Consider the following 25,713-nt stretch of genomic DNA (forward strand, 5'->3'; position numbering starts at 1 on the left):
GTACTGGGCCCCCAAGCAAAGAGGGAAAGATTCCATCTGCTTGGTGATCATTAAAGATTTCATGTTAGTGATGGTATTTAAGATAATAAAGATAACAACTAATGTATGAAGCACTTATCAGGCACTGTGCTAAGTGTTTTACATATGCTTATTCAGTCCTTACAGCAGCCCTGTGAAATTGTTACTCTTGTAATCTTCATTTTACAGATGAGGAAACAGAGGCACAGAGAAGTTTAGTAACTTGCTCAAGGTGATAAGATAGTAAGTAGCAGAATTTAGATTTAAATCCAGACTGACTCCAGAGCTTCTACTTTTTATATCCATGCCATATTGCCTTGAAAATGAAAGCTGGTTGAGTTGATTGTTTTGTGTTTTGGGAACTACACAGATAAAGGCACAGAGGAAGACAATACTAGTAAAAAATTAACCTTTACCAAAAGTTTGGAATGTGCCAAGTTCTGTACTAAGTCTTAAGCTTTATGTGTGATATCATATACAGCAGTCCTATGGAATAGATCATATTATTTTACAGACAAGAAAATTGAAGTTCAGAGAGATTAAGGAAGTTGCCCAGGGTCCCAAAGTTAGTAAATGGTGAAGGTGATATTTGAATGCAGGCTGATTCCAAAGTGTATCATGTTCTTAATGACCTGACTGCATTGCCTCACATGATAAAATAGTTTATTTTATTATTGTCATTAACATTAGATAGAGCTAGAATTCCAACCCCAAAATTCAAAGAACTTTGGAATCTGCTCTTAACTACCAGGCTATATTACCTCATAATTATGGGCATGTTTGGGGACTAATAAAGTTTCCACATGTCATATCCTCTCTTTTCTTGCTTTCTTTTTTTTCTCTATAGCATATGTCAGTACCTAAGCAAACCATATATTTTACTTATTTATTTATTATCTGTCTTCCCACTATCTGTAAGCTCTAATGAGAGTAGAGATATTTTCTGTTTTGTTCTCTACCCTCTCTCCAGCACCAAGAACAGTATCTAGCAAAAAACAGGAGCTCAATAAATGTTTCGGAGTGAATGAATGAATGTTCCCATTGTGCTAGGTACTGGGAGGAACCCAGAAAATACTTTAAATTATTGCTATAGTATAGAAATCACTACAGAATAGAAATATGTTGTAATTCTAGAAGATGAATGCCAGATATTTTTGACCATATTTTCCAAACTCTTGTTCCTTTACAAAGTGTTGTCAGAATTAATAATGACACCATCCCACAACACTAAGTGCACTTGTTATTCTCTTATCAATTAGGAGGAATTTTCCCTTTCCTTCTCACCTACCTAAATTGTAGCATCAGTTCCCAGCTGGAGCTTTGAAACTATGCCTGGGGCCTCCAGGATTAATTTATGAAACTCTGTGTGTTTTCAGGTTTGAAGCAGCCAAGCTTGTCATGCAGTGGCTCTGCAACCATGAGGATCAAAACATGCAAAGGATGGCAGTTGCAATCATTTCCATCCTGGCTGCCAAGGTGCCTGAACTCTTGTTGAATAATTTTCTGTAGGAAACTATTTCCCATGACAGTTACTATTTTTCCCCAAATCTGTGTGCCAGTGAGGTTTTGGTAAGCCAGGTAACTTACACAAGCTGTATTCGGTATTGTGGAATTCCAGGTTGATCAGAGATTTTAGTCTGACCTTTGGAGTCTGTTACAGTGAATGATATTAAACTCACACTGGTGAATTCTTGGACATTTACTTTGTCTTCTGCTTGCTTGCAGCTTTCTACAGAACAAACTGCACAGCTTGGTGCTGAACTCTTCATTGTCAGGGTAAGTCTGTACAGACTCCTAAACAGTTTTCATTTGCATTATTTTCAGGCAGTGTTGTGTATCTTCTGACATTTTATATTTTAAAAGATTATTTTTGTTACTTCTAAGTGAGTGAATTAATTTCTCTTCATTGAGGCAGCTTTACTCATTAACAGAGATGGAAAGAGCCCTGAACTAGGAGTCAGATGACCTGGGATCTAACTTGTAAACTCACTTTGTGAATTTAGATAAATTACCTGGACCATTGGGGCCTGAATAAACCTTAAGATCCTATCTAGTTCTAAAATTCTGTGATTTTGTTATTTATGAAGAAAATGTAGAGTCTCTATTTTAGGCATAAGGTTGTGCTAGATGCTTTAGGGAAGAAGATAATGTAAATAGCTGATATATGATTTTACTTGCTTCATTTGAGGACTTAATGTAGTGAACAGTGAAAGGTTAAAAGCTTTAAAGAGAATAAATTTAAACCATGCCTTAGGGAGGACTGAAGGAAAAAGTCCACTTAGGAGCTGCTTGTTACAATCCTGGCGTGAGATGTTTGAATAATAATAGTAGATGGAAAAGTCAAATGAGAGACTCCCTTTTTCTATAACTTACAAATTATGTATGTAATGAGAAAGTAAGTCACTCATTGGTAAATATGTATAGGATACTCATCAGGTACCTACCACCTTACTAGGTGTTAGGGATCTACACTGAATTATATCTATAATTCCTGTCCATAAGAAATTCACAGTGTAGTAGAGAAAATAGCTATGTAGACCTGGTCGTAATACAGTAATGCAGTCTAATAAATATATAATAATAAGAGTGATATGAGTGAAAAAAGCAGTGTAAAAAGAGGTAAAGGCTGTGATGGTATTAAGGAAGGAGTAGTCAATATATCTGGGCTTATTCCCAGTTCTATCACTTACTAGCTGTGTGATTTAAGACAAGTCACCTAAATTTTCTTAGGGATGATAAAATGCTTTATACAGTTGTTATGAAGATTAAATAAAAAGGAAAAAAAGATTAATTGAAGGAATATGCTAAGTGCCTAGCACAAAATACGATACGTATGTTAGATGAGTAGAAAAGGATGCTGATTTTATTTATTTTTACTCTTTTCAGGGATGACATTTTAGTTTAAAAAATGGCTTTTTATTGCTGTACATGTGTTTCAGTAATTTTGGCAGGAGGTGTACTCAAAGATATTAAGGAAGTAGTACACTCATATGCTTTGGGAGAAAATTGTTTAGTTTAAATAGGAATTAGCGGGAATTAATAGTAGTAGTAATGATGATGCTAGCTAACTTTTTTTTTAAGCCCTTAATTATCACCCGCAATTTACAGATGAGGAAACAGAGTTAAATTGGCAAACAAGGCTACACAGTTAGTCAGATGCAGAGATTATATTTAAGCTCAGGTAGCCCAATTCTAGTGCCACACTCTTAGCCACTATGCTATTAAGTTACATAATTGCAACTAGATGTTTGTGTTTCTTAAAAATTTTTTCCTGAATTGTACATAACTTTAAGTAATAGTGTTCGTTAATGTTACTTGTATCTGTTGTTGCAGAGCTCCCTTTTACCCTCAAAAGTGTAAACTAAAAATGGAATTATGTATGCCCCATGTAGGTCTTAAAATATTTCTTTTTCAAGCTTAAATTTCTTAGGTTAAAGCTATGATAGAAATAATTTACAAATGGAATTTCAAAGCTATTATCTTATTTAAATCCAATTTAGACTTTAATTCTCTTACTATTGTATGTAGTTTGTCCTTTCTTTTTTTCTTAAGGAAAACTTGGAGTTAGAGAGAATTAGGTCTTCCAGTTCTTACTTTCTCTTACTAAGTTGACTCTGATCAAATTACTTAACATTTCTTGGACTCAATTTCCTCTCCTGAAAAATGGGGATGACAATATTACAATATAGGATATGATTTGCTGATGTGTAGTAAATATTAGATTCATTCCCTCTTCACCCCCTCCACCTTTTTTATCCCAGGATCTGAAATGAGTATATGTTGTGACCCGTTGGGTAAGATACTTGGTCCTAAGCTTTAATCATCTTGCTTTTCATTTTATTTACAGGCGATTAGATTATAGGTATGATCAGAATATTTTAAAAGTATTTATGAAAATCCTCTATTTTTTTCTTGTTGAAGGAAAAGTCTGATCCAAGAGGCTGTTTGTTGTCCTTTTAAGAACCTTTATAGGAAATGTTTGAAGCCATGAAACTAATCCTCATGGACTTGTTAGTCACTGTTATTACCAGTAATTAGAAATTAATTCTATTTTCCTCCTTTCAGCAACTTCTTCAAATAGTGAAGCAGAAAACCAATCAAAATTCAGTGGACACTACTTTGAAGTTTACTTTGAGTGCACTTTGGAACCTCACAGATGAATCTCCAACCACTTGCAGACACTTTATTGAAAATCAAGGGTTGGAACTCTTCATGAGGGTTCTAGAGGTTAGAATGGGAATTTAGCCTACAGTTTTTGACATTCATTTATTGATAGATTTGAGCATTTATTTATTATATTTGGTTCTTTAGTTATAGGTTTCTCGTTCTTTTTACAGTCATTCCCAACTGAGTCATCCATTCAACAGAAAGTCCTAGGACTTTTGGTAAGATATAAGCATTTCCTGCTAATTTCAAGCTGTAATTATTTTCCATCTGAGGTAATACATAGAAAGATGCTACTCTATTTGTAAACACTTAATGACATTAGAAAATATATATAATATAATTAAGTGAAAAAAGCAGACTACAAAACTATGTATACATATTAAGATTTTCACCACACTAAAAGGAAAGATATAAATTACATACTTTTTTTTAATATATTTTGGTATAGTACAAAGCTTCACTGTGAGCATATTTTACTTGTATAATCAGAAAAAAAATGAAAATGAAAAATGTGACATGAAAAATGTCACTAACCTACAAGTGTTCTTAGATTCTATGTTTGGTAATTGATAATTACCGCTTAAACAACTGTTTAACAAATCAGATATTCCATAAATATACTGGATATATGTTAAAGTGAGCCCTCTAGGATTTTTAGACAAAGGTGAAGATCAGATATTTTATCACCTTTAATCACTGCAACAGGAAAAGTACCCATATGGTAAAGCCCATTTCAAAGCAGACCTCTGCTCTTGAGGGATTAGATCACAGGAGGCATAGATTAGTGTTTGTTTTCTAGATGCAGGAGTATGAAAGATGGATTTTTGGGAAAACTGAGGGCTGGCATTTAAGGAAGACTATTTACTGTAGTTTTAATTATATAAAGCAGAAAATGTAAAACTACCTAAATGCCCAGTAATGGAGAAGTATTAAGTAAATTATAGTATTTGATTGTTTTATTCTGGGTTTGTAGATTATTAGATACACAATTTGACTCAAGTCATTATAAAAGGTAAAAGGGAATTGATTTTAAATATTCAGAGAGATCTTATAGGGCTTAAAAAATGCTTTTTAAAAAAATTTCATGAAGAATACATGCTGGGGACTTCCCTGGTGGTGCACTGGTTAAAAATCCACCTGCCAATGCAGGGGACACGGGTTTGAGCCCTGGTCCAGGAAGATCCCACATGCCGCAGAGCAACTAAGCCTGCGCGCCACAACTACTGAGCCTGCGCTCTAGAGTCCGCATGCCACAACTACTGAAGCCCACATGCCTAGAGCCCATGCTCTGCAACAAGAGAAGCCACTGCAGTGAGAAGCTCGTGCACCTCAATGAAGAGTAGCCCCCGCTTACCGCAACTAGAGAAAGCCCGTGCACAGCAACAAAGACCCAACACAGCCACAAACAAATAAATAAATAAATATTTTAAAAAAAATAAGAAAAGAATACATGCTTATTGTAGCTAGTGAAACAGTGCAAAATGTATTTAAAAAGTTTAAGGTTTTGTCCCCAACATTTCTTTATTTTCATCTCTGTGAGGTAATTAATATTAATACAACTTGGTGTGCTTCCTTCCATATCTTTCTCCATTACTTTGTGATTGAATTTTTTTCAATAATTTATTTTGAGATATAGATTCTAATTTAATTTTTCATGGTCAGAGAACATACTTTGTTTTGAGTCCTTTTGAATTTATTGAGACTTGTGTGTGGCCCAGGATATGGTCTATCCTGGTAAGTCTTCCCTGTGCACTTGATAAGAATGTATATTCTGCTATTGTTAGAGTGTTCTATAAATGTCAGTTGGGTCTAGTAGGTTGATATTATTCAAGTCTACCACAGGCTTACTGATTTTCTGCCTACTTGTTCTAGCAATTATCATCTTCTATCAGTTTCTGCTTCCTGTATTTTGAAGTTCTGTTATTAGGTTCATAAACAGAATTGCTATGCCCTCTTAATTTTTTTTCTTTTTTAATGATCAATTTTCTTTTTTTTTTTAATTAACTAATTAATTTACTTATTTATTTATGGGTGTGTTGGGTCTTCGTTTCTGTGTGAGGGCTTTCTCTAGTTGTGGCAAGCGGGGGCCACTCTTCATCGCGGTGCGCGGGCCTCTCACTGTAGCGGCCTCTCTTGTTGCGGAGCACAGGCTCCAGACGCATAGGCTCCGTAGTTGTGGCTCACGGGCCTAGTCGCTCCACGGCATGTGGGGTCTTCCCAGACCAGGACTCGAGCCCGTGTCCCCTGCATTGGCAGGTAGATTCTCAACCACTGCGCCACCAGGGAAGCCCTATGCCCTCTTAATTAATTGACCCGTTTATCATTATGAAATGACCTGGTATATTCTTTACTTTGAAATCTCCTTTGTCTCCTTAATATAGCTATTCCAGCTTTCTTTTGAATAATGTTACCATGGTTTATCTTTTTCCGTCCTTTTACTTTTAACCTATATTTGTCTTTATATTTAAAGTGTGTTTCTTATAGACAGCATATACTTTGCACCCTGCTTTTTAATCCAATATGAGAATCTCTCCTTTTTATTTGGACTGTTTGGATTATTTACATTTAATGTAATTATTGGTGTGGTTAGATTTGAATTCATCAACTTGGTATTTGTTTTCTCTTTGTCCTATCTGTTCTTTGTTTTTTCCTCTTTTTCTGCCTTAAAAAAAAGGCTTAATTGAGTATTTTTTTATAATTCCGCTTGATCCCCTTTCTTGGTTTATTAGCTATTACTCTAATTTGTTGTGTTAATGATTGTTATGGGTTTATAGCGTACATCTTTAATCACAGTCTCCCTTTAAGAGATTTTATATAATTTCATATATAGTATAAGAACCTTATAATAGTAGATGTCCATTTCTGCTCTTCTTTCCTTTATGTCATCATTGTCATGCATTTTATTTTATATATGTAATAAACCACATAAACATTTTTTTTAATATCAGTTATCTTTTAAGGAGATTTAAATAATTTTTAAAAATTTGTATGTTCACCCAACTAGTTAACTATTTCTGATGCTCTTCTTTCCTTTGTGTAGATCCACACTTCCAACTGCTCTCATTTTCCCTCTACCTAAAAAACATCCTTTAACGTATTTCGTAGTGTGGGTCTGCTGCTGATGAATTCTTCAGCTTTTGTATGTCTGCAAACATCTTTATTTATTTAACGTTCATTTTTGAAAGATTTTTTTGCCAGGTGTAGAATTCTAGGTTGACAGTACTTTAAAGATGTTTGTTACCTTTTTTCTGATTTGCATCTTTCCAGTGAGAAAGCTGATGTCATTGTTATCTTTATTCCTCTATATGTATATGATTTTTTCCTCTAGCTACTTTTAAGATTTAGGATTAGCAACAACAGTTCTGAGTAATTTGATTATGATGTATTTTAGTGTAATTTACTTCATGCTTCCTGTGTTTGGGATTCATTGAACTTCTTGGTTTATAGTTTTAAAGTTTGAAAAGTTTTTGGCCATTATTTCTTCAAAAAAAAAAGTTTTGCACCGCCTTCACCCCAACCCATTGGAGACCTTTGGAGACTCCAATTTCTCATATATTAAGCTGCTTGAAATTCACAACTTATTGGTGCTTTTAAATTTTTCTTTGTTCTATTCTCTATGTACATTTAAGTTTGAATTGTTTCCATTGCTATGCCTTCTAATTCAGTAATTGTTTCTTCTGCAGTGTCTAATCTGCCGTTAATCCCAGCTAGTGTAGTTTTTATCTTTAGACATTGTAATTTTCTCCTCTAGAACTTCATTTTGGGTCTTTTTTATATCTTCCATATTTTTACTTAACTTTTTGAACATATGAAATATGTTTGTAATAACTGTTTTACTGTCCTTCTCTACTAATTTTAACATCCTTGTTAGTTCTGGGTAAATTTCAAATGATTGATTATTCCCCTCCTTTAGAGTTGCATTTTCCTGCCACTTTGCGTGCCAGGTAGTTTTTGATTGGATGCCAAACATTGTGAATTTGACCTTGTTGGATGCTGGATATTTTTATTTTCCTATTAAATATTCTTGAATTTTGTTCTGGGATTAATTGACTTACTTTTAAACAGTTTGATCCTATTTGATCTTGCTTTTTTTTTTATTATTAAAAGTTTGCTTTATTTTTCTGTTGAATCAAGTGCTACCTCCCAATTACAGTTAGATTTTATGCATTACAAACATTAACACAGTTACCATCACCTCACTGACAACTGAATAATAAATCAAACTAGGTCCCAGTGGTTATGTCCACATCTAGGTTGTTAGGGTGATCAGAACTCTTTGTTTGCTTTAGCTTTTAATCCTTGGTTATATCTCCAAATACGAAAGAGCTGAGAGGCTCCTGCTGTCCCAACAAAGAAATTAACAGCAAACAGACTCCAGTTTTGGGGAATAATTACAAGTGAGTATTTTGACCAAATAAACCTTGTAGCCATCAAAACAGCATATTGGGCTGTGCTGAGTTTTTCAGCAGGTCTGACCATGTCAGCCAATCCAGCACACACCAACCCCCATTTCATAATTGGAGCCCAGAAAAATACTGTTCTGGGACCTGCCGGTTGGTTGTACAACGGCCTCAATTTCTCAGGCAGCAGGAGTTCCACTTTATCAAGTACCCGGTGGTAGGTGGCCCGCAGGCCCCGGGTGCCAGCGGCTGACATTTCTGCAGATGAGTGATCGTGGGCAGCTGGGTGGGGCAGCGGCCGCGTGCTCATCCCTAGCTGGCAATGAAGGGCAGCTGGTCACTTTCCCCTGCCTCAATGCCTCGCGCCCTCCTCTTCCCCAGGGTGCCCTTCCTGCAGCTCAGCCTGCTCCCCTGTGAACCACCCGGTGGCCCGCGCCCAGAGAAGTTTGTGAGGGTGGAGTTGATCTTGCTTTTATAATATATTAGGAGGATCCAGAGTAGTGCTGAGGCTAGGGTTGATTATTCTGTACTACTGAAACAAGACCTTCCTGAGTACTCTGCTCAATGTCCTGTGAATGAAGAGTTTTTCCAGAACGGATGGTGAGAACAAGCACTATTCCTGGCCCTTTGTGAGTGCTGGGAACTTTTCTCTAATCTTTTTGATGGCTCTTTTTCTTCCCTCAAATAGTTTTCTCACAGTCATGCTCTGATCAGTACTCTGCTGAATAGAGTGCTACTCCCTGCAGCTCTCCGGATTCTCTCCATGTACATTGTCTTCTCTCTGGTACTCTGTCCTATGAATTGCCTTCGTCTCCCTGGACTCTCAGCTCCATCTCTTCAACTCCATGAGCCCACTGGGCTCTGCTTTTAGTTCTGTATCCCTGTGCCACAGCCTGGAAACTCTCTCAAGGCAGCATCTCACCTTGTTTGTTTTCCATCTCTAAAGGTCATGTTCTTTATTACCTAATGTCTAGTATCTTGAAAACTGTTGTTTCATGTTGTGTTTTTTCAGTTGTTTTAGAATGGAGAGTAAATCTGACCCCTTTTCGTCCATCTTGGCCAGAAGCAAGAGTCATCAATCTTTCATTAAATAGATTTAAGAATGAGAAATTTGTCTTTTATACTTAGCCACGTATTTCTCATACTTTTTTTTTTTGTTAACATTTCTTTTAGTGTAGGTAAGCTGGCAATGAATTTTCATTTAGGTTTTGTTTATGTGAAAAAGTCTTTTATTTTGATTTAATTTTCAAAAGATAACTTTTTGCTCACTATTGAAGTCCAAGTGGCTATTTTTCTGTTGGGTTTTGAGGTTTATAATTTTCATAAATTTGAAAAAATTTTGGCCATTATTTCTTCAAATATATTTTTCTGTACCCTCTCTTATCTCCTCTCTTTCTGAGACTCCAATTACAAGTATGTTAGATTGCTTAAAATTGTCTCAACAGTCACAGAAGTACTCTGCTGGCTTTTTTGGCAGGTTTTTTTCCTTTTTTCTTTCTGTGTTTTGACTTTGCTGTTTTCTGTTACTGTTTTTTAGTTCACTGATTATTTTCTTCCTGCAGCATATCATCTGCTGTTAATCTCATCCAGTATATTTTTCATTTCAGGTACATGTATATATTATTTCTAGAAGTTACATTTAGATCTTTTTTATATCTTCATTTTTTTTCTCCTCAGGCTTATATTTTTCTTTCATTCGTATCATATTTATAACATTTATAATAGCTGTGTTTTTTAATTAATTATTTTATTTTTTTGGCTGCGTTGGGTCTTCGTTGCTGTGCATGGGCTTTCCCTAGTCGCGGTGAGTGGGGGCTACTCTTTGTTGCAGTGCTCGGGCTTCTCATTGCTGTGGCTTCTCTTGTTGCGGAGCATAGGCTCTAGGCACGTGGGCTTCAGTAGTTGTGGCATGCAGGCTCAGTAGTTGTGGCTTGCGGGCTCTAGAGCACAGGCTCAGTAGTTGTGGCACATGGGTTTAGTTTCTCCATGGCATGTGGGATCTTCCCAGACCAGGGCTCAAACCCATGTCCCCTGCATTGGCAGGCAGATTCTTAACCAGTGTGCCACCAGGGAAGTCCCTATAATAACTTTTAAATCCTTGTCTACTGATTCTACTATCCCTGTCATTTCTGGGTCTGTTTTTATTGATTGACTTTTCTCCTGTTTAAGGATCATGTTTTACTGACTCTTTGTATGCCTGGTAATTTTTAATTGGCTGCAGTCATTGTGAAATTTAATTTACTTTGTTGATTAGTAGTTTTGTTGTTTTCCTTTAAAGAATCTTGGACTTTGTGCTGGCATTCAGTTAAGCTACTCACAGATCAAGTTGTTCCATTCAAAGCTTATTTACAGGCATACCTCATTTTATGCACTTCACAAATACTGTGTTTTTTTACAAATTGAAGGTTTGTGGCAACTCTGTGTCGAACAAGTCTGTTGGCACCATTTTTCCAACAGCATTAACTCACTTTGTGTTTCTGTGTCACATTTTGATAATTCTTGCAACATTTCAGAATTTTTCATTATGATTATATTTGTTATGGTGATCTCTGATCAGTGATGTTTGACGTTACTACTGTAACTTGCTGAAGGGCTCAGATAATGGTTAGAATTTTTTAGCAATAAATATTTTTTAATTAAGGTATTTACATTGTTTTTTTTAAGACATTATGCTTTTGCACACTTAATAGACTACAATATAGTGTAAACATAACTTTTTATGCACTGGAAACCAAGAAATTTGTGTGGCTCACTTGATTGCAATATTTGCTCTATTGTGGTTGTCTGAAATCAAAGCCACAATATCTCCAAGGTATGCCTATATTTGCTTTGTTAAAGTGGCTTCAGATCAGCCTTTACCCTACTACTTTATCCTAGTTACCCCACTACTATCAAATGTTTTGTTTATTATGAGATCTCTTCACTCTGGCTGGTGAGAATGTGAACTATTCCTAACCCTGCGTGACTTTGGGGTTTGTTCACGTACTGCTTTCTGGTGGTTCTTTCCCTGGCCTCATGGAGTTTCACTCCGTATCAGTACTCAGCCAAAGATTTTAGGGGATCCCTCTGCAGATGTCTTTCTCTCTTTCTCTTTCTTTGGAACTTTTTCCTCTACATTGCTCTGTTCTACAAATTTTTGCTGCCTTGGCCACCCTGAAGACTGATCTCTGTCTCCTCAACTCAGCAAAACTGCCAACTCTTTAGGTTCCCCTTATATGCGTAGCAATCTAGAAACTGCCCCATTTGAATATCTTCTCTCAGGGATCACATTCCTGTATAGCTAGTTGTCTGCTGTCTGAAAACAGTTCTCTCATATATTTTGTCTGATTTTCCAGTAACTTGTTTATGGCAAGAAAGAATGGCCATAATTCTTTTGATGCTCTATCCCAAATCTTTCCTTATCTGTTGTTTTTTGTTTTAATGGTGCTGTCTTTTGCATTTTCGTGTGTATGTGTATGTGTGTGTGTTTAACTTTTTAAAATCAGGTACTATCTTATATTACATGAGGTTCTTGGGAGAGTCTAATTTTCTACTGTATTTGATGATTTCACTCATTATGGATTGTTTTCATTGTGAATTGTAATTTTTCACCATCTGTGGGGCTTTGAGTACAAGGTGTGTCCTTCTCAGAGGGTCTTTATATTTCTTTCTGTCAAGCTTCCCCAAGCTTGAAGGAGACAGAGGACTATCTTTTTTTAATTTGTTTATTTTAAAAGGCATATATATCTTTCCTTTTCTTGTCACCATAAAATGATACATGCTGTGCTAAAAAACATAAATAGGGAAGAGTATAAAAAATGAATGTGAGGGCTTCACTGGTGGTGCAGTGGATAAGAATCTGCCTGCCAATGCAGGGGACACAGGTTCAATCCCTGGTCCGGGAAGATCCCACATGCCACGGAGCAACTAAGCCCGTGCGCCACAACTACTGAGCCTGTGCTCTAGACCCCGCGAGCCACAACTACTGAAGCCCGCGTGCCACAACTACTGCAGCCCGTGTGCCTAGAGCCCATGCTCCGCAACAAGAGAAGCCACCACAATGAGAAGCCCAAGCACCACAACGAAGAGTAGCCCCTGCTCGCCGCAACTAGAGAAAGCCTGCATGCAGCAACGAAGACCCAATGCAGCCAAAAATAAATAAATTAATTAATTTTAGAAAAATGAATGTGAAATGCCTTTTCTTGTTTGAATATGTGAGGTTAGAGAGGGGCATAGGAGTCATTGATTTATCACTAATGCTGATGGAAAGGTACAGGATTATACACATTCATGTAGTGAGTAAAGTTACACTTGTCCCTTCCATCCTCACTCTTCCATGATTGGAAAAGAAAACTTGTTAGTCGTTACAGAGAATACATTTGGACACGATAACTTTCATTTTCATTTGTTACAGAATGACTTAAGCTAGGGAGTGAATAGTTTCTTACCAACGAAAAGGCCAGGGTTTTTGGTTCCTAAGAAATGGAATCAGTGTGTTAGGAAGAGAATTATGATTTCATAGTAGATCAAATGAAGTTTTAAGAATGAGGATTAGGGACTTCCCTGGTGGTCCAGTGGTTAAGAATCTGCCTTCCAATGCATGGGATACAGGTTTGATCCCTGGTCGGGGAACTAGGATCCCACATGCCATGGGACAACTAAGCCCACGCGCCACAACTACTGAGCTCGCGCGCCTCAATGAGAGAGCCCGCATGCGGCAAACTACAGAGCCCATGTACTCTGGAGCCTGCACCCCACAGCTACAGAGCCCACGTGCTCTGGAGCCCGCGTGCCGCAACTAGAGAGCCCGTGCACCGCAACTGCTGAGCCCACTCACCAGAACTAGAGAGAGATGCCTAGGCGCTGCAACAAAGAGCCCGTACGCCACAATGAAAGATTCCACATGCCTCAACGAAGATCCTGCGTGCTGCAACTAAAACCTGACACAGCCAAAAATAAATAAATAATTAAATTTTTTTTTAAAATGAGGATTAATCTTCAGAGTAGTGAGATAAGTTGAATCTTAGATTGTTTTGGAGAAGATCAAGCACAACCTAAATTGGCCAGAGCCCAGATTACTTCTTTTTTATGTATCTATGTCAATCCACTCTTTTACTGAGGTGTAATGCTTTGAAAGTTCTTGCCTTGTATTAGTTCCAATCTCTGGCCCTTACTTTTGCCCTTGCATGTCTATTAAAACCCAGTTCTCTTGCCCGTGCAGGCCAGTGATAGCCTGTTATGCTTTAGTTTGATTCCCTGTTTACATTTTGTCCCACCAAAAAAGTTACATATTTAAAGTTTGTTTGCCAGTTTTTACCCAGCACTTCTAGATATTTTATAGCAGGAAATTTTTAGGTTATCTAGTTTACTATTTTACCTGAAACAGAACTTGCTGCTGTTTCTTTATTATTTTATTGTTTGGGGAGGAGAGGAATAAAATCACCTGTAATCCCACTGTGCTAACATAGCAACAATATTCGCTTTTGTCCATACATATTTAAATCATTGCAGTGTCATTTAGCCATTTATTATACATATTATTTTAATTTTTATATCTTCTTTTTTTTCCAGAACAATATAGCCGAAGTACAAGAATTGCATTCTGAATTAATGTGGAAGGATTTTATAGACCACATCAGTAGCCTTCTACATAGTGTTGAAGTGGAAGTCAGTTACTTTGCAGCTGGGATTATTGCCCACTTAATATCTAGAGGAGAACAAGCTTGGACATTGAGTCGTAGCCAGAGGAATTCTCTTCTGGACGATCTGGTAGGGTAATTTGGTGTATTTTGGAAGCATGCAGACAACATTCATAATGGTTAGACTGTCAAACCCTCATAATGCAATGCTAAATAAATATTGTAACCCTTTCTTGTGTGCTTTGTGTCTTTCAGCATTCAGCGATTTTGAAATGGCCAACTCCAGAGTGTGAGATGGTAGCATACAGGTAACTAGCAAGATAATTAATATTAAGCCAGTAATCTAGTCATTTTGCTTGTGTAGAGATCATTCCTATTAGATGTAGATTTTACCCTTTGGCATCTATCTTCGTACTGGCTTTAAAATAAAGTGTTTTTAATTTATTTTGCTACCTATCATTCATCAGTCTTTCCTTCATTCTACATTTATTGAAAACAGGTGCCAAGGTCTTGTTCTATGCTCTTGAAATTCAAAGATGAGTAAGATATGGTGCCTCCATACAAGAACTTTACAGTCTAGTGATGGAAACCAGTTGTAAATCAGAAATAATTCACTCCTATGCTAGTTATGTACATAGAATGCTCTGAACGTGCACTGGAAAATGGTAAAAAGCTTCCAGAGGAAGTAGATTGTGAGCTGAGTTTTGAGAGATCATTAAGTAGATACAGAAGATTTTAGGAAGAGTATTAATGCAAGGAGGTCTAAAATGAGAACACATTTAGAGAACTAGAAGTAGCACCTGATTTGTTCAGGGAAACAGTTTATAATAATTTATTAAAGGGCATACTGGATTCTAACTCTATTTATGACAGTTAGGTGACTTGATAGATAAGTTGCTAATATACCAGAAGTATTCCAGATTGCTGCATAAATATTATTATTGCAATTTATTTTGTTGTCTACTTTATAAATGCTGATGCTGCCAACACTTTTGATTCCAACTTATGTTCTATACATTTTTGGGCAGAAAACTTGTAGAAATAGAAAGACTAATTCTAGAGCTCCGTCATGGTGGTGTTCTGGTTAGTTATCAACTAACTTCTCCTTATCTAAGTTTCCAAACCAAAGTCTGCTATTCTTCAAATGTGTATCTTCAAGACCAACAGGCGCTTTTGAGAAAAAGTATGTTGTTCTGATTGCCTTCCATCTTCTGTACCAAGACTTTTGTCTGAATATACTCGTTTATCAAATGGCTAAGACAAAGAAAAGATGTTCTATAGAAGCTCATTTATATTATATAGTTTAAAAATAGCAGGATGAAATTTCTGGAGCAAAAAGCTCAGGAAGCATTGCTTTAGAAAATGACACTAAGTATAGGATGTAACTTATATTCTTTTCTTTTGAACTTTTAGGTCCTTTAATCCATTTTTCCCATTACTTGGCTGTTTCACAACACCAGGAGTCCAGCTATGGGCAGTTTGGGCCATGCAGCATGTCTGCAGCAAGAATCGTATGTACCGAAAAGAGAACTGTGTTTTTCTTTTTCAAGTGAAATTCTCCTTGCACAGGAAAGCCATTTCTAAATTGTGTTTGATTTTTAAGGACACAGACTTTTAAAAATACAGTGTAAGAGAATCTTAAGTTATGAACTAAGTTTATACTTTCAGAATGAGCTTGGCAATATTAGAAATCAATGACGGTAGTGAATGAGACTTACACTGTTCTAAGAAAGAACTTCAGAAATCTTCATAGGAGTTTCTTGAGTCTTAGGCTGTGCATGCTTAGGGTGAGACTTCCTGAGGCCTGAGAAAGAACAAATACCAAGGAGCTGCTAACTGAACAACACATGGAGCTTACACAGGTTAGAAAATATTCAAATTCCAAACAGTGGAAAGAACTTGATACCCAGGACATTCACTACAGATGCCAGAAAAGATTAAACTAGCCCTAAATTAAAGGTTTCTCTAAGGCAACCCTGTGAAGCTTAAAAGCAAGTCTTGAAATGATCAAGCTGCTCTGCAAGTAAACTGTCAGAGAAAAACTAAGCACTCTTTTAAAACAGACAACAAAATCTATACACTCAACAACATGTTTAGTTATATGGTAAGAGCTGCTAGATGAAAGATGAAGCAGAAAAATATGACCCATAACCAGGAGAAAAATTAGACAATTGAAACAGACCCAGAATTGGTAGTAATGATGGAATTAGCAGGAACAAAAATTTGAAATTTTTTATAGATATGATCCAAGATTTTAAAGAAAACATGAAATTAAGAGGGGAAAAGTAATGTTTAAAAAAAATTAAAATTTGACATGAAAAATATTTGGGTGAGCTTAAGAGTAGATACAAATAAGAAGAGGTTGGTGAAATTGAATACACAGCAATAGAAAATATCCAAACTGAAAGAAAGCTGGTTTAAAAAAAATTAGAAAGCAGGAACACCAGAATTATCCTGATATCAATACCAGGCAAAGACATAAGAAAAGAAAATTATTGAACAATATCTCTCATGAGCATAGATGAGGAAATTCTTTTTTTAACAAATGGAACCCAACAGTATATAAAAAGGACCAAGGAGGTTATTCCAGGAATGCAAAGTTGGTTTAACATTTGAAAATCAATGTGTTTCATCCTATTACCAGACCAGGAAAGAAAAACAATCTGATCATCTCAGTAGATGCAGAAAGAGCATCTAAGGATATCCTACAGCTAACATCAAAATTAATAGTGAAAAATTAAATGTGACTGTTTCCCCTCTAAGATCAGGAACAAGGCAAGGATGTCCAACCTCACTGCTATTGAACATTGTAATGAAGGTTCTGTCCAGTGTGATCAGGAAAGAAACAGAAGGCATCCAGATTGGAAAGAATGAAGTAAAACTGTTTTTATTCACAGGTGACGTGATATCTATGTAGAAAAATCCCATGAAATCTACAAGAGGGCAACTAGACCTAATAAGTGAGTTTAGCAAGGTTCCAGGATACAAGATCAATATACACAAATCAGTTGCACTTCTTTATATTAGCCGCAACCAATGTAAATGAAAAAATGACATACACAGTTTTACCAAAAACTATGAAATACTTAAGGATATATCTGACAAAGATGTGCAAGACCTGTACACTGAGAAAAACAAAGCATTGCTGAGAGACATTAGAGAAGGGCTAACCAAATAGAAGGACAGCACTTATGAGTTAGAAGTTACTGTTGTTAAAATGGCAATTCTCTCCAAATGTATTGTAGATTTATATAGTCCCATTCAAAATCTTAGCAGTCTTAGCAGAAGAGAAATTCACAGGCTGATTCTAAAATTCATACAGAAATGCAAAGGACCTAGAATATTGAAACAACTTAGAAAAATGAAGAACAAAATTGGAGGAGTTATACTACCTGACTTAAAGACATACTATAGAGCTACAGTAATCAAGACAGGTGTTTTGTGGCTCCAAATGTGTGTTTTTTCCATACCTCATCAAGCAGTTCTCTAATTCTCAGCAGACACTGACTGGGTGTCCAACAAATTTAACTCAATTCTGACACTGTCTACCTGGAGCTAGTGTCAGATCCCACAGGTTAAGGGCTCAATCCCACAATACTGCTGTCCCCACTTCAGATGCCAATCCCAAGTTTATGTTGGTACCTGTGCTTCTGACTGACTAGCTGTAGATCTGAGGTTCCCACGACCCCCCTCCTCTGGTTCAATTAATTTGCTAGAGCAGCTCACAGAACTCAGAAAAACATTTAATTATATTTACCAGTTTATTATAAAGGATGCAGATGAGCAGCCAGATTAAGAGATACATAGGGCAGGGTTCTGAAGGATTCTGAGCACAGGAGCTTCTGTCCCCATGGAACTAGGCTGTGCCACCATCCAGGCACGTGAGTGCATTCACCAACACGGTGAATGCTCCCTTGCCCTGGGAGACATTTTTATATGATTAATGACTGAATGGGACTCTAGTAATGTGCTAGTATCTGTTAACTGTTACAATCATTTTGTTTTAAGGGATCTGTCATCAAAGACCAGAAGATATAATAAGAACTATATTTGGTCTTTGTTCCTGGTTCCTAGCACAGAAATCCTCAAACCTTTATAATTTCCTGAGTGATAGGAGTGTCTTTTGTCATTCATAAGGATCCCCTTTTGACATACGGTAATGAGGTGACAGAGTGGGATGTCTCCCAGGGCAAGGCCACTGAGGTTTGCAGGCTTCTAGTAGATTTTGTAAGGCTCCAAAAGCAGAAGTGGTCTTAGGGTGAAGCCATATATTGCTCTTAAACTAAGAGATAATATCATCTCTTGCTCTGAGCCTTTTTTTTTTTTTTTTTTGCTAATTCTTCTGCCTCCTTCCTCCATTTCTTTCTTTTTTTTTTTTTTTCTTTAATTTATTTTTTTTTAATATTTATTTTTGGCTGTGTTGGGTCTTCGTTTCTGTGCAAGGGCTTTCTCTAGTTGCGGCAAGCGGGGGCCACTCTTCATCGCGGTGCGCAGGCCTCTCACTATCACAGCCTCTCTTGTTGCGGAGCACAGGCTCCAGACGCGCAGGCTCAGTAGTTGTGGCTCACGGGCCTAGCTGCTCCACGGCATGTGGGATCCTCCCAGACCAGGGCTCGAACCCGTGTCCCCTGCGTTGGCAGGCAGATTCTCAACCACTGCGCCACCAGGGAAGCCCTCTGAGCCTTTTTTGATGTGTTAATGTCATATTGAATTTCTCTTATTACATAGCCTATTTATTCATTCCTGTACCCTCAGCTCCTATTCCTCCTTCTCTTCATGTACACTCAAACTTTTCCACCTTTGGAAGGGACACTAATTTTGGCCACTGTGTTGGTGTAGATTGCCAACAGCAATACTAGTCTAGCAAGTGTCTCCCCCTCAGTCCCCTGTCATTCAGATAGGGTAAGATTACATAGGTGCAGAACTAGTGGGCTGTTTTTACCACGAGGCAATATAGTTGCATTCAGTGTTATTCCCAATTTTGCCAGATGGAGTTAAGGCATAACCCAACCCATTAGGCCCTTGGGAATCCTGACAAAAAGATTTTACAACATAGTTACAGTGTCTTGCTTAAGAATCATCCCTGCTTCCAGCATTTGTAGTTGCAGTCCTGGTTCTGTGACCACTGCACCAGGTAGGGGAATTAAACAACGTTGTGATATGGGGAAGAAGAAGAAGAAAGTATAATCATTATACCAGTATCCTACCTTAGCAAGAATCACATAATCATATCAACATCCTTTCCCACTCCCTCTTCCCCAGGTTCCCCAGAAAAACAGGAGAATATCTAGTGGGGACATTCTTTTTTAAAAAATTATCTATCTATCTATCTAGTTGTGCCGGGTCTTAATTGCAGCTCACCAGCTCCTTGGTTGCAGCATGTGGGCTCCTTAGTTGCAGCTCCAGGGCTTCTTAGTTGCGGCATGTGGGCTCCTTAATTGTGGCATGCATGTAGGACCTAGTTCCCTGACCAGGGATCAAACGCGGGCCCCCTGCATTGGAAGTGCAGAGTCTTATCCACTGCTCCACCAGGGAAGTCCCTAGTGGGGACATTCTTTTAGCTCCACTCATATTGAGTGTGAGCATACATATACTCGTGAAGGTGTGAAAGCTAGCCCTTCAGGCTTATATCTCCCCCCTCCCTCCCACCTCCGATTTTAGATAACTAATGTTTTAATTGCCCATTCCAATTCTCTATCAAACTATTACTCTGAGGAGGATATCTCTCTGCCCATTGTTGGACACTGTAGGGATAGAAAACGTTTTCCTTGACTCTGGCACTTTGTGCCTCAAAATGCAAGAGGAATATGTCTAGATTCAGTCCATCTCTGCATTGCTGCAGTTCCTCCATATCCACTCATTTCGTGGACTCAGGTGGCCACCTCAAGCAAGCACATTGGGATATCTGCTTGTCAGTTCCAGTCAGCTTCTGAACATGGAAGAGAATTCTTCTGATGGGCACAGATATGTCCTGCCTTAATGACCAGGTTTCCATTGCCCTTGTATCCACCCACACAGCTAGACCATTGGCCACTGCCCATGAAAAAACCCAAACAGAGGCTTTTACCACTATTCAATTTTTCATCCTTGCTGGGAACACAGCATGCAGTTCAGTCCACAGGGCTGTTTTGGTTTTACCTTTTTCAATCAGAGTGGTGGCCTTCCAAACAGGATGTTGTCTGTTTACCTTGGAACTGCTATCCACAAACCAAGCAGCAGTTTGTTGGTTGTTGGAGAGCTGTTTATAGGGCACTGTCCAAGTGACTATAGAATCTGGCAGCTCCTTGTGCAGTTCCAAAGTCAGTCCTAGGGACTGACTAGGGAGAAAGAGGCTCCCTGCTCATGAGTATCTCCTCCTTGCATTCTCCAGGTAGCACGATCCTATATAAACCAATTCCGTTTTATTATGGAACTCCTCTGGGCACTGCCATCCCCATTAGAGTGTTTCTCTGACATCACTCAAAACGTCTTGGGTATTTCAGGTTTGAAGATCATTTTTTGTCCTTCAGTCATGAGGCTAGCTTCAATTAATGCCAAATAGCAAGGTAGTAAATGCCCCTCAAATGGAAATTCTCAAGTCCAAAGTCCCAGTAATCATCTCTGGTAGGCACTCACAGGCTTTTGCCATAAACCCCAGTCAGTCCTTCACATAGGGCTATGGCACAGAGAATTTGTCCCTGCCAGCACTCCAGCTTCTATTCTACATTGCATTGGCTTGGGCAATCTTACTGGTTCCCATTTAGCATGTCCAATTAACATTGCTTGAAAGGTGGATTTACATGCTTTCTGTTTTATGATGTTAGGTAGTGGAAACATTTCCCAGTCAATAAAATGTTCATCCTCATAATACCATCAGGTAAAAGAAATGTAACCACTTCACATAAAGTCTGTTCAACCATACCAATTCCCCTACAGACTTTTACCTTAGTTCTGTTAACCCTTATATTCCTAACTGTAATCATCCACAGATTTTGATCTTACAGTACTAGATAGGAGAGTGTTCCCCAGCCAGACATAATACTCATTTCCATAAAATATTGAGGCAAAGGAGACACAACTTCTTTACATAAAGTCTGTTTAAACATTCCAACTTTCAGGACTTCCCTGGTGATCCAGTGGTTAAGTATCTGCCTACCAATGCAGGGGACGTGGGTTCAGTCCCTGGTCGGGTAACTAAGATCCCACATGCCTCGGGGCAACTAAGCCCGCAGGCTCTAGAGCCCATGGGCCATAACTAAGACTCGATGCAGCCAAATAAATACATAAATAAATAAATAAATATTTTTTAAAAAACACTCCCAACTTTCATAATCCTATCAATCCTTACATTATTTTTTTTTAACTCTCTAATTGTAGCCCACATCAGGACTTCACCAGGAACTTCTCCACTTCCTGACTAAGTTACTCACTCTTGTGCAAAAGGCTTTAAGTCCCCAGTAAAGAGTCAAGTCAAGGAATCCTGGCCTTTTGTCAATCTTTGCCTTGATTAGATAAAGCAATTGCTGGTCAGGTTTGAATTCATCTCTAAATTCCATTGGTTGGGACTTCCCTGGTGGCGCAGTGGTTGAGACTCCGTGCCCCCAGTGCAGGGGGCCTGGGTTCGATCCCTGGTTGGGGAACTAGATCCCACATGCATGCTGCAACTGGGAGTTTGCATGCCACAACTAATGGGCCTGCCTGCTGCAACTAAGACCCAGTGCAGCCAAATAAATAAATAAATATTTTTTTTAAAAAAACAAACATATAACAAAACTCTTAAAAACATAAATAAATACAAAAATAAATTCCGTTGGTAACTTTTACCGTTAGTAACAGATTGCAGCACAGCTGCTACTCCACATCATGGAGTAGCCACCCAAGAACCAAAGGTTCCTTGTCCCTCACCTTTTTATCCTTTCTCTTCCCTAACCACATGTTTCCGTAAGCCAGGACCAGGATAGCAAATCCCACTTCTGACACCAATTCTGATATGTGTTTTTTCCACATCCCACCAAAAAGTTCTCCATTTCTCAGCCGGCACTGGCTGGGTGTCCTACAAATTTAGTTCAATTCTGACACTATTTACCTGGAGATAGTGTCAGATTCCACAAGTTAAGGGCTCAGTCCCACAAAACTGCCCTCACTTCAGACACCAATTGGAAGTCCAGGCATAAACATAGACAAAGAATGTTCAAAGGACCAGAATAGAGAGTACAGAAACAGACCTGTACACATATGGTTGGTTGGTTTTTGACATAAGTTCAAAGCAATTCAATAGAGAAATAATAGTTTTTTCAACAAACAGTACGGCATCAAGTGTATCTCTATCTGCAAAAAAAAAAAAGAACCTTGATTCATACCTTGTATACAAAAATTAACTCTTGGGACTTCCCTGGTGGTCCATTGGCTAAGACTCCAAGCTCCCAATGCAGGGGGCCCAGGTTTGATCCCTGATTGGAGAAATAGATCCTGCATGCATGCTGCAACTAAGAGTCTACACGCCACAACTAAGAAGCCCACATGCCACAACTAAAGATCCCTCATGCCACAACAAAGATCCTGCATGCCGCACCTAAGACCTGGCACAGCCAAAATAAATAAATAATTAATTTAAAAAAATTTAACTCTTAATTGATCATAAGTCTAAATACGAAACCAAAAACTATTAAAAGTTTCTAGAAGAAAATGTGACAAAATATTTGTAACCTTGTCTTAGGCAGATTTTTTTTTTTTAAACATCTTTATTGGAGTGTAATTGCTTTACAATGGTGTGTTAGTTTCTGCTCTATAACAAAGTGAATCAGCTATACATATACATATATTCCTATATCTCCTCCCTCTTGTGTTTCCCTCCTACCCTCCCTATCTCACCCCTCTAGATGGACACAACACAAAGCATGGAGCTGATCTCCCTGTGCTATGCGGCTGCTTCCCACTAGCTATCTTTTTTACATTTGGTAGTGTATATATTTCCGTGCCACTCTCTCACTTCGTCCCAGTTTACCCTTCCCCCTCCCCATGTCCTAAAGTCCATTCTCTATGTCTGCATCTTTATCCTGTCCTGCCCCTAGGTTCTTCAGAACCACTTTTTTTTTTTTTTTTTTAAGATTCCATATATATGTCTTGGCATACGGTATTTGTTTTTCTTTCTGACTTACTTCACTCTGTATGACAGTCTCTAGGTCCATCCACCTCACTACAAATAACTCAGTTTCATTTCTTTTTATGGCTGAGTAATATTCCATTGTATATATGTACCACATTTTCTTTATCCATTCATCTGTCCATGGACACTTAGGTTGCTTCCATGTCCTGGCTATTGTAAATAGAGCTGCAATGAACATTTTGGTACATGACTCTTTTTGAATTATGGTTTTCTCAGGGTATATGCCCAGTAGTGGGATTGCTGGGTCGTATGGTAGTTCTATTTTTAGTTTTTTAAGGAACCTCCATACTGTTCTCCATAGTGGCTGTGTCAATTTACATTGCCACCAACAGTGCAAGAGGGTTCCCTTTACTCCACACCCTCTCCAGCATTTACTGTTTGTAGATTTTTTGATGATGGCCATTCTGACTGATGTGAGGTGATACCTCATTGTAGTTTTGATTTGCATTTCTCTAATCATTAGTGATGTTGAGCGTTCTTTCATGTGTTTGTTGGCAATCTGTATATCTTCTTTGGAGAAATGTCTATTTAGGTCTTCTGCCCATTTTTGGATTGGGTTGTTTGTTTTTTTGATACTGAGCTGCATGAGCTGCTTGTAAATTTTGGAGATTAACCCTTTGTCAGGTGCTTTGTTTGCAAATGTTTTCTCCCATTCTGACTGTTGTCTTTTCGTCTTGTGTATGGTTTCCTTTGCTGTGCAAAAGCTTTTAAGTTTCATTAGGTCCCATTTGTGTATTTTTGTTTTTACTTCCATTTCTCTAGGAGGTGGGTCAAAAAGGATCTTGCTGTGATTTGTGTCATAGAGTGTTCTGCCTATGTTTTCCTCTAAGAGTTTGATAGTGTCTGGCCTTACATTTATGTCATTAATCCATTTTGAGTTTACTTTTGTGTATGGTGTTAGGGAGTGTTCTAATTTCATTCTTTTACATGTAGCTGTCCAGTTTTCCCAGCACCACTTATTGAAGAGACTGTCTTTTTTCTAGTGTATATTCTTGCCTCCTTTATCAAAGATAAGGTGACCATAGGTGTGTGGGTTTATCTCTGGGCTTTCTATCCTGTTCTACTGATCTATATTTCTGTTTTTGTGCCAGTACCATACTGTCTTGACTATTGTGGCTTTGCAGTATAGTCTGAAGTTCAGGAGCCTGATTCCTCCAGCTCTGTTTTTCTTTCTCAAGATAGCTTTGGCTATTCGGGGTCTTTTGTGTTTCCATACAAATTGTGCAAATTTTTGTTCTAGTTCTGTGAAAAATGTCATTGGTAGTTTGATAGGGATTACATTGAATCTGTAGAATGCTTTGGGTAGTATAGTCATTTTCACAATGTTGATTCTTCCAATCCAAGAACATGATATATCTCTCCATCTGTTTGTGTCATCTTTAATTTCTTTCATCAGTGTCTTATAGTTTTCTGCATACAGGTCTTTAGTCTCCTTAGGTAGGCTTATTCCTAGGTATTTTATTCTTTTTGTTGCAATGGTAAATGGGAGTGTTTTCTTAATTTCTCTTTCAGATTTTTCATCATTAGTGTATAGGAATGCAAGAGATTTCTGTGCATTAATTTTGTATCCTGCTGCTTTACCAAATTCATTGATTAGCTCTAGTAGTTTTCTGGTAGCATGTTTAGGATTCTCTATGTATAGTATCATGTCATGTGCAAACAGTGACAGTTTTACTTCTTCTTTTCCGATTTGGATTCCTGTTATTTCTTTTTCTTCTCTGATTGCTGTGGCTAAAACTTCCAAAACTATGTTGAATACTAGTGGTGAGAGTGGGCAACCTTGTCTTGTTCCTGATCTTAGTGGAAATGGTTTCAGTTTTTCACCATTGAGAATGATGTTGGCTGTGGGTTTGTCATATATGGCCTTTATTATGTTGAGGAAAGTTCCCTGTGTGCCTACTTTCTGGAGGGTTTTTATCATAAATGATGTTGAATTTTGTCGAAAGCTTTTTCTGCATCTATTGAGATCAAATTCTTAAATATGCACAGAAGTATGATCTACAAAAGAAAAAACTAGGGACTTCCCTGGAAGTCCAGTGGTTAAGACTCCACACTTCCACTGCAGGGGGTGCGGGTTCGATCCCTGGTTGGGGAACTAAGGTCCCGCAAGCCACACAGAGCAGCCAAAAAAAAAGAAAAAGAAAAACCTGCTAAATTGGATGTGAACAAATCAAGCTTAAGGACTTCAGCTTTTTGAAAGACACTGTCAAGAACATGAAAAGTCAGTGCACATACTGGGTCAAAATTTTCAAATCACATGTCTGATAAAGCGTTTGTGTTCAAAATATACCATGTACTCTCAAAACTTAATGATAAGAAAACAATACAAGGAAATGGACAAGAGTTGAACAGACTTTTCACCAAA

At 37.8% G+C, this 25,713-nt stretch overlaps 1 protein-coding gene and 1 pseudogene across 1 annotated transcript in view; one reads left to right on the plus strand and one right to left on the minus strand.

The window, feature by feature from the left end:
• The window catches only part of ZYG11B (zyg-11 family member B, cell cycle regulator), a 79,332-nt gene that overhangs the window by 46,017 nt on the left and 7,602 nt on the right, over positions 1-25,713 (plus strand). Inside the window, exons 7-13 of the mRNA XM_068539890.1 lie at positions 1,395-1,494; positions 1,744-1,794; positions 4,084-4,245; positions 4,356-4,403; positions 14,136-14,333; positions 14,459-14,511; positions 15,617-15,714. Of these exons, the coding sequence (XP_068395991.1) occupies positions 1,395-1,494; positions 1,744-1,794; positions 4,084-4,245; positions 4,356-4,403; positions 14,136-14,333; positions 14,459-14,511; positions 15,617-15,714 (710 nt within the window). The remainder of the gene's footprint in view (positions 1-1,394; positions 1,495-1,743; positions 1,795-4,083; positions 4,246-4,355; positions 4,404-14,135; positions 14,334-14,458; positions 14,512-15,616; positions 15,715-25,713) is intronic.
• Positions 8,452-8,841, minus strand: LOC137761696 (mitochondrial pyruvate carrier 2 pseudogene; annotated as a pseudogene).

This window comes from Eschrichtius robustus, chromosome 3, assembly GCF_028021215.1.
Source record: "Eschrichtius robustus isolate mEscRob2 chromosome 3, mEscRob2.pri, whole genome shotgun sequence".
NCBI classification, from domain to species: Eukaryota; Metazoa; Chordata; class Mammalia; order Artiodactyla; family Eschrichtiidae; genus Eschrichtius; species Eschrichtius robustus.